Source organism: Podarcis pityusensis (assembly GCF_964106645.2).
Source record: "Podarcis pityusensis genome assembly, chromosome: 16".
In the NCBI taxonomy this organism is placed as follows: domain Eukaryota; kingdom Metazoa; phylum Chordata; class Lepidosauria; order Squamata; family Lacertidae; genus Podarcis; species Podarcis pityusensis.
In genome coordinates this window covers 6,534,619-6,557,654 of record NC_138041.1, presented here as the reverse complement: position 1 = coordinate 6,557,654, position 23,036 = coordinate 6,534,619, and the positions used below count along the sequence as shown (strand labels likewise).

At 44.4% G+C, this 23,036-nt stretch overlaps 1 protein-coding gene across 3 annotated transcripts; it reads left to right on the top strand.

Moving 5' to 3' along the window:
* The first annotated feature begins 1,936 nt into the window (after positions 1-1,936).
* On the top strand, positions 1,937-22,370 carry LOC308464974 (uncharacterized protein). 3 transcript variants are annotated; one of them, XM_080984722.1, is made up of 2 exons: positions 1,937-2,162; positions 20,091-22,370. In XM_080984722.1, exons 1-2 carry the CDS (start codon positions 1,977-1,979, stop codon positions 21,234-21,236), a joined length of 1,332 nt encoding a protein of 443 aa, XP_080840848.1. In that variant the 5' UTR covers positions 1,937-1,976; the 3' UTR covers positions 21,237-22,370. The 3 variants fall into 3 exon arrangements, with proteins under 3 accessions (XP_080840848.1, XP_080840849.1, XP_080840850.1); XM_080984723.1 differs by lacking the exon at positions 1,937-2,162 and adding an exon at positions 11,011-11,243; XM_080984724.1 differs by lacking the exon at positions 1,937-2,162 and adding an exon at positions 18,408-18,851.
* Positions 22,371-23,036: the final 666 nt, after the last annotated feature.

Here is a 23,036-nt window from a genome sequence, read left to right as displayed (position 1 = left end):
AGTTATTACCTACTTAACTCGGGAGCAGCTATGCAACATAATGCATATCGAACAACAGCCTCTGGAATAATAAAGGAGGGGGAAATCAACAGTGAGGTATCCAAAGTGCCGAAATGATGTAGAATTGCATCATCTTCTTTCCGTAGAAAACCTAGTCTAAATTTCCACACACCCAAAAAAGGACAGACCTTCTCAATTCTCTCCTGGGACCTTTTCTTATCTTTCCCAGTCTCTCACCCCAGGAGAGCAGGTCCTTAGTCTTTAGTTGTTCCATGGGAATCTCACGGTCATCACTAGCTTTAATGTTTGATTTCTTATTCTCTTTAATATTCTGTTGGAAGCTGCCCAGAGTGGCTGGGGAAACCCAGCCAGATGGGTGGGGTATGTATGTATGTATGTATGTATGTATGTATGTATAAATAAATAAATAAATAAATAAATAAATAAATATTATTATTATTATTATTATTTGAGGGAGGTATTCAGGCAAGAACCAGAGCTTCACATCTGTGCCCTTAAAGTGGATTCAAGCACTCTGACTGCATTTACATGGTAGTTTATCCCATTTCCCCAATATTTCCCTAATTGTTTTATCTCCACTTTATATGTGAGTTTTCACATGGTGCAAAAGCCACTTCTGGAAAACTAATGGAATGCAATGCATGTTTGATGCTCACTTCTGTGTTACTTGACTCCAGAGAAAACAAACCCATTTGCAGGACACTTAGTTCGGAAAATCGTGGGAGCAAAGTGATGAAATTTGGGGTTGTATGCCAGCAGGCAGTTCTTCCCTGCCAATTTCATGGGAGAATATTAGCCATGTCCTTCAAATTGATTTGGGGCCAGATCCTGTTTGGATGTTCCCAGGTCAGCTTGGGTCGTGATAAGGGGGTGCATAGCCCTTGAAAACAACAAATCCCATTATTCATTTATAAATCTTTCCTGCTGCTGCTGCTGCTGCTGCTGCTGCTGCTGCTGTTTGGAATTGCTGAGCAACGCTGGTTACTTTCTGCTAGTGATCAATAAACAGGCTGTGATTTCTGCATTGCATGGGGTTGGTTTAGATGACTGTTGGGGTCCCTTCCAACTCTACAGTTCTGTGATGCTATAATTCTATTATAGGTCACCTGGAAGAGCCCTGTGACTGTGAGGAATTCAGTCGGTAGTGTTTTGTTGTTGTTGTTGCTGTTGCTGTTGTTGTTTATCTGTTTTTAGCCACCTGCTACTGATATGACGCGGGTGGTGCTGTGGGTTAAATCACTGAGCCTAGGACTTGCCCATCAGAAGGTCGGCGGTTCGAATCCCCGTGACGGGGTGAGCTCCCATTGTTCGGTCCCTGCTCCTGCCAACCTAGCAGTTCGAAAGCACGTCAAAGTGCAAGTAGATAAATAGGTACCGCTCCGGCGGGAAGGTAAACGGCGTTTCCGTGCACTGCTCTGGTTTGCCAGAAGCAGCTTAGTCATGCTGGCCACATGACCCGGAAGCTGTACGCCGGCTCCCTTGGCCAATAAAGTGAGATGAGCACCGCAACCCCAGAGTCAGCCATGACTGGACCTAACGGTCAGGGGTCCCTTTACCTTTACTGATATCTACCTGTGATGCATTCTTTTGGTGACAGCACAGGAGTCACTGACCACAACAAATTCACTTATTCCATATTTGTGGTTTGACCTTTCTTCTTTGTTTTTGGTGGCATGCCAGTGAAAGAAGGTGTGCAGAGCCAGCAACTGACTCATTTGCTAAAAATCTTCCCGGAATCACTACCTGCATTACAGGTCACGCAGGTTCTGCTGTTGGGATCACACTGTCGTCTTCTCTCACCCCCTAGAGAGGGCACTGTTCCCATGCGCAGCAGAGCAAGCAATGCCATGGAATGCATCTATTCCTTTCTTACATAAAGAGCCTACCTGTCATTATCTCCCAAACATCAGCAACAGCTTTCATTTGCAAGCAGATTCGCTGGAGGCTGAGAGATAATGAGCATGGCATCAAATGCGCCGAGAGCAAGTCAAATGGCTTATCGGGCGTGGGAGGAAGATTACAGCAGAGAGACACAAGTTATTGAGAAGGGAGATTCTACGGAAGAAAAAGAATTTTGTATGCCGAGTCAGGTACCTGGTTTATCAAGTCTACAGACTGACGGAAGAAGCACTCAGGCTGAGGTATGTCCTACCCTGACTATCCGAGATCCTTTTAACTCAGTGAAAGAGAGATTCAAAGCTTTCCCCCAGAGGCCCTGGGATCTTTCAGCGAGTCTCTGGGGTGATTCCCCCATTTCCTGGTGGAATAGGGAGGGTTCTCTGCTTGGCATGGAAAGCTTTGTCCTTCTGGCTCATATTCTTAGTGAGTGGGAGGCTATGGACAGGGGCCTTTGGGCATGACAACCTATGAAGGGGAGCAGAAACCTTTGGTCCAAGGGATGAAACTAGGTGGCCATGCCTCTAAATCTGGCACCTAGCATTTTCCAAGGGAGGTGGGGTTTGAGATGTGCTTGGGTGTCCAGAGAAGCTGGCAAAGACAACAGGAAGGGCTTTGTGTGCTTCAAGGTCCTAAAGAGAAAGAACATCATGCAGTGGGCAGAGTAAATGCCAATTCCCAGCTAGGATTAGAATCATAGCATTGTAGAGTTGGAAGGGACCCTCAGGGTCATCCAGTCTGACCCCCCGCAATGTAGGAATATGCAGCTGTCCCATAAGGGGATCAAACCTACAACCATGGCATTATCAGCACCACTCTCTAACCAGCTGAGCTATCCAGCTGATCATTAAGGTCACTCAACATACTATGTTCAAGCATAGAGGGTGGAGAAAAGTGAAACATTTAATGGGAGCTTCCATCTAGAGATGCTCCTCCCACTTTTCAATCTCATTGCCTGGTTGGTTGGGCTTAGGAGAGATGACCTTTCCCTTGTACCTACTTTTTGTAAAATTATTTTTGATTTCTACTAGTAGTGATGGAGTTCATACATGTGGTAGTGTAGCAGAATTATGCAAAGTTGTCTGCTAAAACAAGGGCCAGTAACTGCCTAACCTACCTCACAGGGCTGTTGTAGGGATTAAATGAGGATGAGCAGAACCATATACACCACCTTGAGTGAAGGAGAAATGAGGATATCTTCTGCATCTGAACTATGGCATCCTCCCTGTGAAACATTTTTTCTGATACCCTGGTCTTGATTGTCCTCATCCAAGCCTACCATACTAAAACTCAAAGACGCCCTGGTTGTAACTGTCCAAGGATTCCAGCATCTGGTCAGTTCCAGGCCAAGCCAAATTCTTCTTAGATCCCCCAAGGGGAACAGGTTTTGTTGCTGTTCTAGTCCATTAAATAACATAAAAGTGGGTGGAGGGGGAGAGGGGGGAGGAACAAATTTTGTTCTTATTTGTTTTGTGGGGAACAAATAGTGCAGTCTAGCTACTCCCCGATCTTCATCAGGTGCATTAAATGCATGGTGACAATGTGATCAAAATATCACCAAAGCTCCATGGAATTCACCCACAACCAATAACTAAGCATATCTGTGATGGTTGACTGACCCAACCCAAAGAATGCTTACTAACGGTTTCTCATCATCCTGGGTGTGGGAGGAAGTGTCAAGTGGGGTGAGACAGGATTCTGTCCTGGGTCTATTGTTGTGAAACATCCTTATAAAAATGACTTGGTTGAGGGAATTGAAGGAGTGCTCATCCAATTTTCAGATGGCACCAAAATTGAGAGAGGTAGCTAATTCTACAGAAGACAGAATCGGGATTGAAGATGACTTTAACAGATTGGGGAACCGAGTCCGAACTAACATATTGAATTTCAATAGGGGCAAATGTAAGGTTCTGCACTTAGGCAGGAACAAGCATCCCCTGAGGCGCTTCTTCATGTGCCTCCTCTAGGAGAAGTCTGAAGGGCCTTTTCTGCAGTAGCTCGTTGCTTGTGGACTGCTCTCCCCAGGAAGGCTTGCCTGGTACCTTCATTACATATCATTAGGCGCCAAGCAAAAATGTTTCTCTCTAACAATGCACCTGACTGATTAACATTCTGTGGCTTTTAAAAGTATCTATGGGGAGGGGGTGTTATTGATTTGTTTTTGTTTTATTATGTATTTTGTATTGTCATTTTGCGTTTTCTGTTGTGAACCACCCTAGAATATTCGGATGAAGGGCAATAAGCAAATTAATTAATTAATAACCAGCAGAACAAATATAAGATATGTGACAAATATAAGATAGCAGACAACAAGCTTCACAAGAGTCAACAGTGTGATACAGCAGCAATAAAGTTAATGCTATTCTAGGCTACATCAACAGAAGTCTAGCATCCCAATTAAGGGAAAAAATAATGCTGCTATATTCTGCCTTGGTCAGACCACACCTGGAGTACTGTGTCCATTTCTGGGCATTACAATTTAAGAAGGATATTGAGAAGTTGGAGCATTGGCAGATCAGTGCTAGTAAAATTATCAATGGTCTGGAAACCTTGCCTTGTGAGGAACAGTTTAGAATAATAGAATTCCAGAGCTGGAAGGGACCTTGTGGATCATCTAGTCCAAACCCATGCAATGCAAGAATATGCAGCTGTCCCATATGGGGTGTATCAGCCATAGCATATCAGCACCATGTTCTAGTCTAACTCTTTAGGGAGCTGGGGTTTTTCAGCATGGGTAAGAGGAGACCCAGAGGAGATATGATAACCATCTTCAACTATCTAAAGGGCTGTCACATGAAAGATGGAGCAAGTTTGTTTTCTCCTGCTCCAGAAGTTAGGTCCAGAAACAATGGCTTCAGCTTACAAGAAAGGAGATTCTGGCTAAACAACAGGAAGAACTTTCTGATGGTAAGAGCTGTTTGACAGCGGGTAAGACTCCCTTGGGAGGTTGTGGACTCTCCTTCCTAGGAGGTTTTTAAGCAGAGGTTGGACGGCAACCTGCCATGGATACTTACTTGAAATTCCTGCATTGCAGTGGGTTGAACTAGATCAGGCTTCCTCAACCTCGGCCCTCCAGATGTTTTGAGACTACAAATCCCAGCATCCCTGACCACTGGTCCTGCTAGCTAGGGATCGTGGGAGTTGTAGGCCAAAAACATCTGGAGGGCCGAGGTTGAGGAAGCCTGAGGAAGGTTGAGGAAGATGATCTTTGGGGTCCCTTCCAACTCTACAATTCTATGATGGAACAAAAGCGCACCTGCAGAAATAATTTGTTCTTTCCTGCCTCCCATAATTGGCTTTCCCTAGACAGATGCCTCAGTCACCATGTGCCTTGGAGACCTGTTGTCTCCCAACCCTTGAATAATAGGTACGTCTCCCTAAACCATTAACTTCAACTCACTTTTTTGCTCTTGGCCCAGATGTGGTAATAATATACTAGACAGCAAGTTCTCATTTTCTTTCTTCCACGAAGACTGAAGTCAGGTGATTCATCAGAATATAAAGCAAGATGATTCCACATGAAAGCCAGGGTGGAGTTTAAATAATTATAACTAATGGCATTTTTATCCTAGTCTTTCTACAAGGAGTTCAAGAAGTACCAGGTTCACAGTCTTCCCACCACCACAATTTCATCTTCATGACAATCCTAGGTTAGGTAGAATAGTGGCTGGCCCCAGTCACACCCAGGTAGCTTCACAGCTAAGTGGGATTTGAACCCAGACTCACCACTGCTCATCAGGCTCTCTAACCACTATTCATAGACTACCACAGATATAATCCTTGAATGAAGGGCAATCTTCTACTCTTAAGGCATATGCCCTGACTTACTGTCATCTTGATACTTTTGGAAACCATAGCTCAATGACTGAGCACATGCTCTACATGTTGAAGGTGTAACAATAACAACAATAATAATTTATTTATTTATTTATACCCCACCCATCTGGCTGGGTTTCCCCAGCCACTCTGGGCAGCTTCCAACCGAATATTAAAAACACAATACAGCATTAAACGTTAAAAACTTCCCTAAACAGGGCTGCCTTCAGATGTCTTTTAAAAGTAAGATAGTTGCTTATTTCTTGACATCTGATGGGAGGTATCTAGGTATCTAAGGTATCTAGATAGGATTGGAAAAGACTGGCCACTGTCTAAAAATCTGGAGACTCAGTGTAGATAGGCAACCTGTGGTCCTTCAGATATTGTTGGACTCCAACTCTCAGCCCCAGACAATAGAGCCAGTGGTCTTGGATGAAAGGAGTTGTAGTTCAACAATATATTTGGACTCTCCATCTCCCATCAACCCCAGCCAGCATGACTAATGGTCAGGGATGAGTGGAGTCATACTCCAACAACATCTGGAGGGCCCCAGGCTCACCATCCCTGGTGCAGACACTGCTGAGCTTGGAGAACCAGTTGTTTGATTTGGTAAAAGGTAGCTCATTTGCTCCTATCTGCCAGCTCATGCATTTAGCTGCTTGTAGCAGTGGTGGGGCAGCATAAAATCTACTGCCAGAGGCAGAATTCTAGTTACCAGGAATGGTGAGTGGGGAGAGCACTATTGCACTCAGGTTCTGCTTTGGGGCTTTCCATAGGCATCTGATTGACTTCTATGAGAACAGATTGCCATTGGCCTGATTCTTATGTTATTCACTCCAACCATGCCTAATACAACTTGAAACTGTTGTGGCCATATGCATTACCTTCTCTTCAATGGCTGGAGGGAAGCCCATGGCTTGGATCATACCACACATTATACTGAAGGTTTAGCAGGCAGAGGGGCTGCTTTGGTGAGTGTACATGGAAGCAGGCCATAATTACCATGGGCTATTACGTGTGAGTACAGCTCACGCATTTTAGCGAGTCTTCTTGCTACACATCCTAAATTATACTCCACCCTCCAGCAGCTAAATGAAATAGAACATATGTGGGAGTTTGTAGTGTGCAATGCAGAGCTTAATGGGCTTGTATCCTTCTAATAGACCTGATGTCTCATATCTTGGTTTGCCATAGTTACTGGAGAGATATTCATTTTTAATATGAACCTACCTAGTTGACGCTTCCTCAAATGCAGCTGTGCTGTGAGATTTCCACCTTTCGAAATTTTCCCCCTAATTATTTCCAACCCAATAATTAGTACAAAAAGTTGCATGTTAGAGGAGGAAGTTGCATGCCTGTGGTATAGTGTTTAGAGTGTTGGACTAAGAAGTGGGGGATACCAAGTTTCAAATCCCTGCTCCGCCATGAAATTCACTGGGTAACTTTGGGCCAGTCTTTCGACCTAACCTACCTGCCAGAGTTGTTTTGAGGATAAAAATGGGGAAGAAGAGAGTGCTGTAATCACACTGAGCTCCTTAGAGGAAAAGAGGTATATAAATTTAATAAAATAGTAGTCATATATTTGTGAAAATAACAGGAAAGGGGGCATTCAATTGAAAATAATTGCTTGCAAAAATGGGTCTGCTCAGCAAGGGAGGAGCACTGAAACACCATCTGCAACTGGCGTGATCCTTTCTCTGTAAATTTAAACCTACAGGTTTCACATCTCTCTGTTGTCTATTTGGTCTTCCTGCCCCCTCCATATTGCCAAGGCAGATGTGTTCATTGATAAAAAGCACTACAGCAAAACAATTGCTTTTGATGTGACCGCGTACACACTGTTGCATCAAGATTGCTTCTTTGTGCAATTGCTTACTGATTCACCTGTGAAATCCTGTGCGTTGAGCAACCACTCTTTGCAGGGAGGCAATAAAAGTAAAGTAACAGATATGGGAATTGTTCGTTGTGTTGTTGTTTTTATCCCTAATGTGCAGGGCTTTGGTGCAGATCTGCACCAATGAAATATTCCCTCTGCCAGCTCCAAAACAAAAGCCATCTGGTTCTGATCATTTGCATCATTGCATCCAGGTTCTTCTTCTATAGTGTTTTGTCCAGGGCGGATCATTCCATTAGAACGGCAGTTTCCAATACTTTTGATATGGTGAAACATGCATTCAATTTCAAATTCATTATTTATTACTGTTTATTTATTACATTTATATATGTCACAGACTGGTTGGATGCAGAAACAACAACAATAGAAACAATAAAACAACAACAAAGCAATAATCCCCCCTCCCACGACACATTTCAAAGGGCATTGGGTGTCAACCAGCCAATCAGCCAAAGGCCTAGCTGAAGAGGAATGTTTCTGCCTGGCATCTAAAGATATATAATGAAGGAGCCAGCTGAACCTCCGTGGGGAGAGCATTCCACAAAAGAAGAGCCACTGCAGAGAAGACCCTGTTCTCGTGCTGCCACCCTCCAACCTCTCATGGAGGAGGCACATGAAGAAGGGCCTCAGAGGACGATCTCAGGGTCTGCATAGGTTCATATGGAGAGAGAAGGTCCTTGAGGTAGTGCGGTCCTGAGCCATTTAAGGCTTTATAGATGAAAAACAGCACTTTGAATTGGGCCTGCTAAGTACTTGCAAAGTTATTCATAGTTTCTTTTATTTGATTGCAGGATATTGCTTCATAAGCTGTACATTTTTATTCTAAGGCCAGATGACTTTGCATCAGAGAGATGCTGTAACAGTCACTCTAAGTAACATTCTATATGAGCACCTTGAGCTGAATTGTCACCTCATTATTTATTTATTTATTTATTTATTTATTTATTTATTTATTTATTTCCTACCCTTCACCCAAGATCCCAGGGCATATTACAACACTAAAAGGCAATTTTAAAAACATGGACAGACCACATGAATACTTGTCACTCTAAAGGGCTTTCGACCAGGATGTTAGCTGCAACTAGAATTTCAAATTCCCAGCCATAGAAAACCTGGAAAGCAAATGTATTTGGCTATTTCACACAAGAATATGGGGATTCATATAAACTGTGTGTTTCCAGGAAGTTCAGAAGATCCAGAATGCTTTTATGAAATCTGGTGGAATTTTATTTCCTATGCTTTGGACTTAGACACTCATCATTCTCTATCCATTCCATCTTCAGGAGCAGGGGTGTCTTGGTTTATATTGGTTTCTTTCTCTTGTCATTTATTTATTCTTTGCTTTTGCTTATTTAAGGGGTAGTCAACCTTTTTATACCTACCGCCCACTAATGTGTCTTTCTTGATGGTAAAATTTCCTTACCGCCCACCAGTGCTCAATGGAAGGAGGATTTAGCTTGTGCTGTAGAACCCCCTACTGCCCACCTAGAGTCCTGAAATGCCCACTAGTGGGCAGTAGGGACCAGGTTGAAAACCCCTGGCTTATTTTATTGGCATCTGTCTGGGAGACAATAGAAGAGTGTGCTATTGGAGGTAAAGTCAAACTGTTGCAGAGTTACAGCGCCTGCTGTGGCCGTAGAGACCAATATGGGATAGATATATTTTGTTGCGGCTGGGGTAGAAGAAGGCATCTGGTTTCTCTTGTACAGTTGCACCATGCTCCTCCCAGTGATCATTTCTTCTCTGGTTATTACTGCGGATACAAGAACTGACTGTTTGTCTCTAAGCACTGCAGTCGTCTAGGATGGAAGGGTTAATGTTGCCAGCCTTCATGTCATGACTGCAGACATCTTTGTAATCAGGGTGCCGGGGTGCAAAGATCTGCCCAACCCCCCCCCCCTCCGGTTGCCCAGTCCCAGGTGCTCAGGAGGACGGAGCCGGCTGGCCGCCTCAGCATCTCACTGCCTCAGCCACTCCCAAACTCGCAGCGCAGAGCCACCTGCAGCAGAAGAGCCTGCCACGGTGCTCCAACCAATGGGCAGGCTCTTCCCCAGACTTAATTCTCGGGCCCCGGACTCTCAGCCTGGAACCCCTGAGAGCCCAGAGCCTGGGTATCCCACACCCCTAGTGCCTATGGGTAAGACGGCCCTGCTTGTAATGCAAAGTTGGCCTGCCAACAGGCCTAGTCCCTGAAGCCCTCTCCTTGTAAAGCACATCCTTGGTAATCCTGCCATCTTCCATTCTCTGTACATGACCAAGCCAACTTAGATATCTCTAAGACAGAAGTATAAACATGCTGAGCATGTAGGCTTGGAAGAGCACATCTTTGTTTGAGACTCTGTCATGTGATGCCCCAAATCTTCCTGATGCTGTATATATGAAAGCCACTGAAGTATCACTCCTGGCAGGTGTCAGTTGCCCACGACTCACTTCCATAAAACAGCGTGCTCAACACGCAAGCCCAGTAGACCTTCATCTTGGTATGAGAGCTTCTCCATTTGGGGAAACACAAATGTGCTGCTTGTGGGTTTCTCATAGGATCAGTTGGGCCACTGTTAGAACAGAACACTGGACTATGATGGATCTTTGGCCCGATTCAGCAAGTTCTTCTGTTTCTGGTGGTGGTGGGGATATGCAAAAGAACAGAAGCAACCCAAACCTGTAGCAACCTGCAGATGCTCCCATTACATAATTAACGTTAGAAAAATCTTTGTGGTTTGGTGAGGATTCAGGCAGTGTGGAACGTGGGACTGAATAAATTAGAGGAGGCAATTAAAGGAACAGGTTGAGGAATGGCCTTTCATCCCAACAGTTCCCGTGCTGACATTTGCAATGGCTCCTCACCCATTCCTCTCTACATTCTCCCCAAAGGTTTTTGCTTCTCTATTTCTCTTCTCTCCCCGACACCCTTTCTTGTCTATCTCCCTGCCCAGTGGACCACCAGAGGAGTGGACCACCTGCGAGAGGCCTGATCTGATCTCTTGCCCAGAGCTCTTGAACATCAACCAAGAGCCACCAGTTGCCCACCCTTCTCTAAAGACTTCAGACTGTGTCCTGAGTCACATGTGATGGAACATTCAGAGACCGCATGAAGCTTAATGTAGGGGGAAAATGGAGTCTCATTTGAATAATCTCTCAGATGTGGTTGAAAAAAATTAATGCGGCTGGATCAGGAAGTTTCTGGGAATCAGTTTCGCTCAGGGGTATCTTCTGAGTTAGGCAAAAGAAAAGCCTATGCAATTGACTTCTCCCAAATGATTCCCATAAAGAACATGAAGGGCCAATGCACTGCGGTCAGAGAGCTCGCTTTGAGGTTAGGCTAATAATAAAGCCCATGAAGCAATGTGTTCTCAATTGTTCCTGACTATAAAACAGCCACATGTGTAAGACAAACATCACGTCTCATCCAAAGAATAAAAAAAGCAGAAGATCACAAGCAGGTTTCCCGACAATTAGAGCAAATTGAGCCGCGTGGAGCAAATTTTGGCCGGGATATAATTAAGACCTTTGTGTTCAAAGGCTGCCTCATCCCCTTAAGGCTGTCTGAGAATCTTTATAAAAGCTTGCCATGACTCTTAAAAAGAGCTTATTTGAATCCAGCCGCAGAGGGAACCAGGTAAGCCTGATTTGACATGAGCTTGCTTATGATGCTTCTTTGACTGTTTCTGTTCTGAATTGCCCCCCACAACCGAACAAGGAGCCCATCTAGGACCTGCTAATTTTGTGAAAAGTCCAGTTGACTGAAATGGGAGCACCTTGGATTAAAACAAGAATGCTTCTTCAAGCATCTTGAATGACTCAGACAGAGCACCTCTTGTGTAAGCAGAAAGTCCAAGGTCCAATCCCTGCCATCTCTAGGTAAGGATTGAAGGGACCCCTGCCTAAAATCTTGGAAGGCAAGTGCCACTCAGTGTAGACAATATTGACCTAGATGGACCAGTGTTCTAACTCAATATAAGGCAGATTCCTCTATTCTTGTGTAAGCGCACTTCTTCTTTGTAATGCTTGAGTTGATAGTCAAATTGTTTGCCCCTTTACGTCCTTTCACATCAGTCAAAATCTGAACCATTGACAGCTACCTTTTTATCCATGACTTTGTTTAATTGTTTAAGGAAGGGACATAGCACTCATAACTCCTGGATATTACTAGATTCCATGGGTTTGGTCAAGATAACTCTTAGGATCCCTTCCAACTCTACAATTCTGTGGATCCTAAGATTAGATACCTTAAGGAAGAAAAGTTGTTTTCCTAACCCACCTCCTGCACCCCCTAAAAACTTCTCCAGAGAATCAGATAGGTCCTCCTAGGGTGGTTTGCTGGGTTTTGCTGGGGGAAGAGGGATTGTTTCAAACCAGGCTTAGAATCTAAAATGAGCTGAGTAAGGTCATGACAAGGAAGCTTCCCACTGCTTCCTTCATTCATGAACCTCCCTCTTCATTCCACAATGGTCTGGAGGCCCTGCTCCCCAGGCCACAGGTAGCTTCAGAGAGGACAAGGGAGTAGAAACTTTCCTTCTGTGAACTTCCTTCACTAAATGCATCTTGGGATCTAAGTCACTAAGGCTTAAATCTGAGTAGGCATGCATGCGTTTTGCTGTACATGACTGTCTGTTGGTGTTCACTACAATTGGCAGCGGGGAAAAGTCAAAATTCAGTGATGCTTATGGGAAACCATAGGATGAATCTTTACAAACTTTTCTTCTTAATTCACCGTCTTATTCTTATTCGTCTCACTGTAGTTGTTTTTGTTGGTGGTGATCAAGTATAGCTGAGAAACAGGGATGGGGAGAAATTCCATGAAAACCCCATAAGTCATTCAGAGAAGGAATCCCCCACTGGATTCTGAATTTCACTTGCAAGGATCTTTTGTCGACAATTCCATCATTCCAATGTAGTCTTCAGTCCCCTCTCTGTATTTTAACTGGAACCTAGGAAGCTGCCTTTACTGTGTTTGACAACTGATCGATCTAGCTCAGTACTGTCTAGACTGGCAACTTCCTTTCCCAGCCATACCTGGAAATGCTGGGGGTTTCACCTGGGGCTGTCTGCCTGTGAAGCTGATGCTCTACCACTAAGCTACCACCCTTTCCCATCCCCTCCCTTCCTGTCAGCCTCATCCTGCTTTGCTTTCTTTCTGTCTCCTTCCACTTTTGATTTTCATGGCTGAAAATCAACATACCCTTAATGGCACAAAGACATTTATCAATTCCTCCATTGATTCCCATTTGGCTAGAAATTGCACCCTGCTTTGGAAAATACAAATTGAGATGGCCTGCCATTCACATTTTTAAAAAAAATAAAAAAAAATTATTCGCTTTCATTTTTAACAATTACCATCATACTCAAATCATAATCATTTTACAAGTAGGATTATCAGAATCCGAAGACTTCCCTCCACCCCTCCATGGTTTCCCTAAATATTCTTTTCAAACTGCATTGTATCATATTTTCCATATTTTCTTAAAACTCAGTTGTAACCATAATTCTCGCTTCATTGCAAGTGTTTGCTTTTTTTACAATTCTGCCAATGTTTTTAATTGTTTACAGTGTTCTTTCAAGTAACTTATAAAATTTCCCCGTTCTTTATTAAATTGATTGTCCTCTTGATCTCTGATCAAGTTCTATTCATATTTTCAATATAGCATTAGACAATAAATAGGTAGATATCTTCTTCAGGTTTCCAAGATACTGACTCTAGAAATGATTGGGAATGGACATAGATCTGCGGCCACTTCAGACTGGTGTTTTTGTTTGTTTGTTTGCTTGTTTGTTTGTAATCTATTTATTTTGGTAGATGTGTTCTGAAACATGTTATTGATGCAATAAGAGTGCAATACTTGTGACTTATACTGTGGCATTATTCTGCTTTATGAGCTGTTCTGTAGTGTTTCTCTATTGCTACTGCATTATCTGGAGGGGCACTTCGTGCTATAGTTCAAGAAAAGAGGAGCAAAACAGGAGCATCTGCAGTGTAAAAACTTACAGGATATCAGCAAGAGGTTATGGGCTGTGTACCAGTTGGAAAGAAAGCTATATACCCACCCCTTAAACTCTTGCTGGTGTAATTAGTATCGGAAGTGAATAATCACACAAATAATCACAAATTGGCAATAATAATAAGGGCTTCCTGAGGGCACTCTGATCAAGGATGGAGAAACTGTGGACCCCTAGATTTTTCCAGTATCCAAATCCCATCAGTCCCGGTAGCACAGTGAATGGCCAGGGATGCTGGGAGACACAGCCCAACAGCTGCTGCAAAGTCACATATTCCCTGTTGCTGACTTGCACCCAGTTCTTTGATGTCAACCATAGTACGAGTTTTGCTGTTAGTAGTCTAAAATTTACAGGAAGGTCTTAAATGGGAGTGAGGTGCATTCATTTTAATTAAAAATGAGCAAGGAACTGGTTTACATCAAGGATACTTGCAGTTTCTCCCTCTGGCAAACATATCCCAGTAAATACAACAGATGAATCCCGTGCTCTGTATAGTCATTTCATCCCAGGCTTCTCCAAACCAACTCATTTATTTGTTCAGAAGTCAAAGTGTTGCTTTTGGAAACCCGCCTAAACTGGTTCTTGAGATGATGAGACTAGCCCTTTAGCAATTAAGATAGCTTCTGGAATGCCATCCACACCCTGCTCACCACGCTCTCATTTCTCTCAAATGCTCTCTGAATTGTCAAGTTAGCTTCCCTTTCGACAGATGAGTTTATTTTACATATCCATCTATTTATTTTGATCAATTGTATACCACTTAGTCATCCGTGGTCATCCGTGGTATGCTAAAGAAATACCATTGGGATAAACTCAGAAATGACTTAAGATACCTGCTGATTTTTAAGAAGTCTTTTTCCGCAAGGTGGTGGAAGTTCAACAGGGAGGTGGCTTGCTGATCTCAGCAGGGAGGGAGCGCCATAGAACTGGTTCCACCATAACTGAACACACAGCTCCTGATGGATTCAAGCCATACATAATTTGCAATTTGCAATAGATAGCGTAGAAAGGATTTGCATTCTTATTTCTGTGAAATGGGTACGCAGATATTTCCCCCTTCCCTCTTGCATCTGTCACAATTGTGTGTGGGCATCTCATTCCCATCTTTCACTCCAGTAGTGCATGATTCAGATAAGCGGACTACGCCCATCTTGGAGCTTACTCAAAGATACTCTCCTTTATGTATTGCTATACCTCTGCTACCCGTGCCCTCATTTTACAGCATATATCAAGGTGTGCAGCCTGCTAGGTAGGTTCCCCCCAATCACAATGGCCTTGCTCAGGAATAATAATAATAATAGTAATAATAGTAATAATAATTTATTTATACCCTGCCCATGTGGCTGGGTTTCCCCAGCCACTCTGGGTGGCGTCCAACAAAATATCAAAATACAATAATCCTTCAGATATTAAAAGGTCCCCTAAACAGGGCTGCCTTCAGATGTCTCCTAAAAGTCTGGCAGTTGTTTTTTTCTTTGGCATCTGGTGGGAGGGTGTTCCATAGGGCAGGCGCCACTACCAAGAACACCCTCTGCCTGGTTCCCTGTAACTTCACTTCTTGCAGTGAGGGACCCGGCAGAAGGCCCGTGGTGCTGGACCTGTGTCCAGGCTGAACGATGGGGGTGGAGACGCTCCTTCAAGTATACTGCGCCGAGGCCGTTTAGGGCTTTCAAGGTCAGCACCAACACTTTGAATTGTGCTCAGAAATGTACAGGGAGCCAATGAAGATCTTTCAGGACCAGTGTTATGTGGTCTCAGCGGCTGCTCCCAGTCACCAGGCTAGGTGCCGCATTCTAGATTAGTTGTAGTTTCCAGGTCACCTTCAAAGGTAGCCCCATGCAGAGCGCATTGCAGTAGTCCAAGTGGGAGATAACTGGAACTAGGAACAAGAGGGTTGGAGGTTCTCAGGTTCCTCCTTGACCTCTTCCTGATGAGATGTCTGTGCCAGTTACACAGTGAGGCAGTTAAGCAGCTTCAAGTTCTAGGTTGCATCGAGGGGAGGGATTCCTTTTCAGAAGTTAACACACTTCTGATGTATTGAAGGCTTCTTCTTCTCATTAAGACCATTAGAAGAGTCTGGCTGCTGTATGGGGTCAAAGGTGAATCTCATTCAACATCCTGTTCTCATGATGGCCAAGCAGAACACAGGAAGATGCCATATACCAAATCACACCATTAGTCTATTTAATTCTATATTGCATGCCGAGGCCCAAGGCCCCACAGTTCCCTTATATAATAAATATGCAGACATGAATATTTTAGGTTAAGGGGATAAAATAGGCCACAACTTTGATTTGAGCGGTTTGGCTTAAGCATTGGGTGAAACCAGACTATATCCTGACTCCTGCCCGTCTGCAGGGAGTCTCACTAAGGGTAAACCACCAGTAGGGGGAGCCCTATGACGAACGTCAAATTGGGGCACCCCCAGGGTCCCCTATGGGGTCATGTCATGGCCCTACCCAGGCTTCGGACAGGATCCACACGCCTGGAACTCTTTAAGAGCATACCCTTATTGAGGAGGGGCAGCGAAAGGAGGACACCCCCCGCAGCCGTGCCGCAGTTTAAATGGCCTGTAATAATAATAATAATAATAATAATAATAATAATAATAATAATTTATATCCTGCCCATCTGGCTGGGTTTCCCCACTCTGGGCAGCTTCTACCGAGAAGACCCTCTGTAGCCACACCCCCAGCCATGTCGATTGGACAGCTGGGAGTGTGATGCGGCTGGGAGTCCCCATGACACAGGTGGCATCCCTCCATCTTCCAGCTGGGTCACTGGGAGGTCCCGAATGCTGTGCCGCAACACCGCCCACCGGGGGAGCGGACTTGTCTGCAATGAGTGTCAGTGGCTCCCCAGAAGTTCAGACTGGGTTTTCTTCCAGCCCTGCCTGGAGATGTTGCGGACTGAACTTGGAATCCTTCTGGATATAACACAGATGTTCTACAACTATGGATCTTCCCTCAAAAATAATTCTAAGATTCTAGTCCTCATCGTTCTGAATAAAGTGCTGTAATAAACAGAAATATGAAAAGCTGCATTAGTCCAAGTAAGACCATTGATCCATTTAGTTCAGTATTGTCTACATTGACTGCCAGCGGCTCTCCAAGATTTCTGCCTCTTGCAACCCTCCCTGGAGATGCCAGTGATACAAATTGGGATGCATTTTTATGCAAAGCAATTTCTTTCCCATCAAACTTTGTTTATTTATACTGGATTTTATGTTGATGTGTTTTATTGTTTTACATTTTTAGACTTTGTATTGCAAACTGCCTTGAGATGACAGTGTAATGAAGGGCAGGCCATAAACTGGGTTAATAAGCAAGCAAAAGAATTTCTTGAATTTATGAGCCACCCTAATTAAACAATAATAACAGTTCTATGGGCGTTGTGCTTGGGAAAAGAGCTAAAACTAAAGCATGCCATAAAACAACTCAATGGGATCATTGCATGAATAAAAAACACCTCTGCAACAGTAAAATTATTACATTCAGATGCAAAACTGAATGTTGACACACATCAAGATGTTGTCATCCAATCTAACAAGACGTAGACCAGCTATGAAAGCTAAAACCAGCCAGATTTTCATTATTCTGTACAAACTAAGAAAACAAAACAAAACAATAACAATGATGTTAAGAGCTATGAATAGATCTTAAATAGGCTGGCATTCTAAAAATAAAAGCTTTGTGTTGGAGAACATTCCACAGGTAGGGGAGCCAGGCTGACTCAGAACATTTGGGAAAATACAATATCCCCACACAAACATTCCATATAGAGAAGCTGGCTACCTCATCATTGGCAATGGAATGTCATCCCCCACAGAACCTGAAGGTAGCAGGTGGGTTAGGAATTGTCTTATATTGAGTCTGACCCTTCGTGCATCTACCTCAACATCGTCTACAAGGACCAACAGTGGCTCTCCAGGGATTCAGGCAGGGAGACCTACCTGGAGATGCTAGGGATTGAACCACTGAACTATGCAGCCCTCACCTTCAAAATAACAGTAAGATTCCAGTCCTCATGGTTCTGAACAAAGGTCTGGTTTAGAAAACAGGAATGTAGAGAGAATAAGCTTCTTTTCTCCTGCTCAGGAGGGTAGGGCTCGAACCAATGGCTTCAAGTTACAAGAAAGGAGATTCAGACTAAACATCAGAAAGAACTTTCTGACAGTAAGAGCTATTCGGCCATGGAAAGTTCTCCCTCAGGCGGTGATGGACTCTCCTTCCTTGGAGGTTTTTAAGCAGAGGTTGGATGGCCGTCTGCAATGGATGCTTTAGCTGAGATTCCTGCATTGCAATGGGTTGGACTAGATGACCCTTGGGAACTCTTCCAGCTCGAAAAGTCTATGATTCTAGGCTAGCTTATGCACCAACCATTGGTGTCTACACTGATTGGCAACAGCTCTTTGCCCAACATAGAGAAATCTCCTTTATACCAAATTAGGCCATTGGTCCATTTAGGTCAGTACTGTCTCTAAGGTGACTGGTTGTGTTTCTCCAGAACTTCAGACAAGGCTTCTTTCCCAGCCCTATCTGAAGATGCTAGGGACTGAACGTAGGACCTTCTGCATTCAAAACAGATGCTCTACTTCTGAGCTATGGCCCTTTCTTGGGTTGTTGTTTAGGGGGGCACCTGAGGGATCCAGCTGCCAAGCATCCCCCCATGATGGTTGCTGTACACTGCCTCATGGTAGGACAGACCCTGCAGAGTGTAGAGGGCACAGTCAATGGCGTTGCTGATTTAGCTCAAACTCTGGTGAAGTTTGCTGAATTGAACTATTTTCTTGGGGGGTTGGGTAATTTAGTCTTCTGTTTGTAAGCCTGACTGGGGAATTTCACCCTATCATTTCTTTTGAAGTCCAACCCTTAATAGAGACACACCTTTTCCAACCTCTAATTTAGAAACCACAAATGCTTCTTCTTCCCCTTTGACTTGTTTCCTCATTGTAGAAACACCCATCTTGTAGATGACTTTCCTCCCCTAACCGGTCTGTCATTGCGTCTATTTCTATGATGCATCCCTGATCTCATCTGGGCCTTTCAAGGGTTGCTGCTTGGGCTGGTGAGACATAATTAGAAATGCTGAGAAAGCTAGGGAGAGAAAGAGAAAAATAATAATAATCAGGGAGTGCCTGAGCTCTCCTAACACATATAAAGCCAGGGGAAATAGCCCTGTAACTCCACATAGGTGATGAGTTCCTTAGTGTCAAGCAAGAGTGAAGCAGGTATGTACCAAATTCACAATGTTCCTCATTGAACTGGACTCTCAAAGAAGTCAAGGAATCAGAGGAAGGAAGGAAGGAAGGAAGGAAGGAAGGAAGGAAGGAAGGAAGGAGAAGGGGAAATTGTGAGCAGGCAAAGGGACGTAGGGAGGACAGTGTACCCTTTGGAATGTGACCTGCACCCAGAGGAAAGGATGTTTCCAAAATGGCCATGGGGCTGCTTTATGTAAGCAAGTCACCATAATAACCAGCCATGCAAGCCATGTGGAAGGCAGAAGAAATTCAAACAGGTCATTAGAAATGTCACAAAGAATCCCAGGCAGGCAGGAAAGGATTCATTTGGAGCAATTGAGGCAGGCTGGTCATTTGTGAGCAAGTGCAATTGCCATTTCCAGCGGGAAGTGAGTGACAGAGAGCCACGGGCCCTGGTTCCCTAGATTCTTCCATGGTCTCGCCAAAATTGCAAGAACAGCCAGGCACATGAAGAGTTTGTAATGAATTTGGAGAGTCTTTGTGTGGAGTTTTGAAGAACACAGATGGAAGATTATTTATTAATTTGTTATTTGCATTCTCCTCCCCACCACCAACTCACAATACAACTTCTCTAGATGATTCTTATATTCAAGGATGGAAAAAGTGTGGCCCTTCTCAAGATGCTGTTGGACTCCAACTCCCAACAGCCCCAGAAGCCAGTCTGGCCAATAGTCAGAAGTGTTGATGGGAGTTGTAGTCTAGGAAGATCTGCAGGGGTAAGACTATTTTTGTAGACATGGATGTAGGTAGGCTATTTTAGAATCTGGACTTGATAACTTTATAGGAAAGCAAGTAGGGAAACTGGTGCCCTCCAGATGTTGTTGAACTCCCATCAGCTCCAGCAACCAGCATAGCTGATGACCAGGGACCATGAGAGTTGTATTCCAACAACATCTGGAGGGCCTAAGGTTCCCCGACCCTGTTTTAAGTAGACAGACAACAATGGAAGAGGTTGGAAGAGGGTCTTCACATTCCTGTTGACTCTGAACTTGGCCAAGAGTGAAATTCCAAGGTAAAATTGGGGGCTTTGAGGTTGTACAAAGGCATATGGGAAATTGAGAGAAAAGCTACAATCACTTCTCTGAGATTAGTGGACTTTTATGAGGATGGAAGTATGGTGGCTCCATCCAAGTACTGTATGTCCTTTTTTAAATAGCCTCAGAACACCAAACTAACTCTGCTTCTCCCTGATCTATTTTCTGTCTCCAGGCTGAAATCCATTCCAGCAGAATGTCCACATCGGGTGTGAAGTGCGTCACCACACCATGCGTCACTTCGTGCCCGGATGCAAAAGTGGTGATACATCCACCACCGATGGTCCTCACTCTACCAGGACTGAGCCTCACCACAGCCCCTAACCAATGTCTGGTGGAAACCCAGACGTCGTGTCTCACCAATGGCTCCGAGCTGTGCGGTGATGGATCTTCCAAAGCAATTGTCACTAAATCCTCTGGTCTGCGTGCTGTTTCCGGTGGAGACACCCCGTGTTGTACGACCACCTGCCCTGACTCGCAGGTGGTGATACAGCCACCTCCTGTTTGCATTACGATCCCAGGTGCAGTCCTCACTAGCTACCCCAATGAATGCCTCATCCAGACCTCAAACCCCTGTGTCCCTAGTGGTTCCCAGCCACATGCCATCGCCCGCTCTACATCAGTTTCTGACTGCTCCCTTACCCCACAGCGTATGACTCGTTCTACCTCTGTCCCATGCGGTCTCAATAGCACACCGGCATGTGTGACACAAGGTCCTGGTTCCAAAGTGGTGATATACCCACCACCGATTGAGGTCACCATCCCTGGCCCTATTTTGGAAATTGCTGCAGAGGAGTGCACAGTGGAGGTCTACAACCCGTGTGACACTGCCGGTGCCATCACCAGTGGTGAAGAGCGATGTGCCATCACCAGTGGCGAAGAAGGGGAAGTCAAAGCCCTGACGGCACGTGCCTTATCCTGCACTAAAGTGTGTGGGGTGTTGGGTGCTTCTTCTTCATGTGTCTCCCAAGGACCAGAGATGAAGATTGTCATCCAGCCCCCTCCTATTGAAGTTGACCTTCCTGGACCAATCCTGCAAGTCTTCCCAGAAGCGTGCAAAGTGGAAACACTTACCCCATGTGCTCCTGAGCCACAGGCACTGTGCAGCAACAGTGATCCAGCTACCTCAACAGCTCTTGCCACCAGGACCAGCTCGCTGTCCACCATTAAACGTCCTCTGCCTGATATGAGAAGGCCTGCCCGCCCTTGGGCTGAGATGTACAGCCGGTCCATAACTCCAAGGAGCATTTTGGCCAAGACTTCCAGATTTTCCAAATACCACCATGGCTTCAGCACTTCAAGCTATCAGTCATCTTACTGAATTCCTCCATGCATATTGTACAAGAGACAGCTGGAATAAAGAGGTGGCCTTCGTGGCTTGGCTGATGAAGAAGAGCTTTCATCCCAAACACCTATCAAATAGATGGACAATATTATTTTCCCTTAAATTCTTTGAAAGACATATCTAAGATGTGCTTTCTGTACTATTGTGCCCAGTTAGGTCCCACTGGGACCTAATTGTACACTGTCGGAAACCCTGCATTCCATTGATTGCAGTGTTTACATGCCCTTAATTGTACCCTTTGTCTTTGGTCTTGTTTCTCTTGATGGGGCATCGCAAATGAACAGAAGAAATGGTGCCTTATAGAGAGACCAGGGTGTGTCTCTGAATACCAGTTACTGCAATCAAAAGTGAAGAGAGTTGTTGTTTCACTTGTGGGTTTCGCAGAGGCATCTACTTGGCCACTGTGACAACAGGAAACTGAACTAGGTGGGCCTTTGGCCTGATCAACAGAGCTCTTCTTATGTTCAGCTCTGCTTTAATTTCATTTTGCTATTGTAGTGTAAATGGACTCATAATCTAATGTGAAATCAAGAGGCCGGGATCAGGTATCATCACTAACTATAGGTGATGGGTGGTCTTCAACTAATACTATTACATCATTGCAAGGATTTCTGCTTGTGCAATGAGACTTGCCTTCCTCTGTTCTGCCTCCCAGAACCTGTTCCAGAGGATTGGCAGAAGAACCCACTGGTCAGATTTAAGGGACGAAAGGGGCAGAACATTCAATTGCACAAGCAGAAATCATTGAGCTGAAAGTAACATTCACACGGCACTGTGATGGATTCAACCCACGAATCCTAAGCATCCTCACAAAAGAGGAGGTACTCTTCACCTCAACAGCAGTTACTTCTGAGTAAACAACCACAGAGCCACATGCTGCATAAGAGGTTCAATAGTCCATGCAGTGGGAGGAAATGGGGACTGGAAGATTTAGCTCATAGGTCGCATTGCGTTTTTAAACACTGATATATTTAAAATAATGTTTACCATAATTTAAAGAAAGCCTTGTTTTGATCATGTGTGAAATGTGTTTTGTTTTTAATTTAGGGAAAAAATCCATTTGTCAAAGTGCATATTTCTGTAATAATAAAGCAAACGATGACTTCTCAAGCTGGTGTTTTATAATGCTTTTGTGCAACCAGGATGGTGGTCGGGTTTTGGAAACCATGCCCTTTAAGGAGTGGCTGAAAGACCTTCCTTTCTTTAGCGTGGAGAAGAAAGTGGTCTTCGTATATCATAAGGGACGTCAGTCACACAGAATATGGAGCAGGCTTGCCCTCTAGAGGGCAGGACTAGATTGTCTCTAGGAAACTGAGATTCCAACCTGTCTGAAATTTCCCCAAAACAGGTAGAACTAGATCAGGGATGGGGAACTTCAGGTGCAGTGGGACAGTTGCAGCCCTCAAGATTGTATACTGGGCTCTTGGGACTCAGTCCAGGTCACACATCCTCCAGAAACATATAACCCTCCAACATTTCTCAGATGAAAATAGGGACTGGTGGGGAAAATAGGGGCATTCCGGGGCCAAATCAGAAGCTGCATTGGCTTTCATAATTCTGTTTCTGTCCCTGGAAAATAGGGGCACTTGGAGTGTATGGAAACCCACCCATCACTGACCCTGTTTTGCAACCACATTGAGTGTTTCTGTCTGAATGGAATGTGCCTTTGAACTCTGGTCACACTGGGTGGAAGATAGAGAGGGATGTGTGAGTGTGTGTCTTTTAGAAACTGGGATACCTTACACAGGTGTCAGGCTTCAGGGAATTGGCTCCACA

Excerpts from the sequence above, each read along its gene's own strand:
- LOC308464974 (XM_080984722.1), top strand. The coding sequence starts at position 1,977 with ATGAGCATGGCATCAAATGCGCCGAGAGCAAGTCAAATGGCTTATCGG. Across the intron at positions 2,163-20,090 it reads GAAGAAGCACTCAGGCTGAG|GCTGAAATCCATTCCAGCAG; the intron begins GTATGTCCTACC and ends TTCTGTCTCCAG.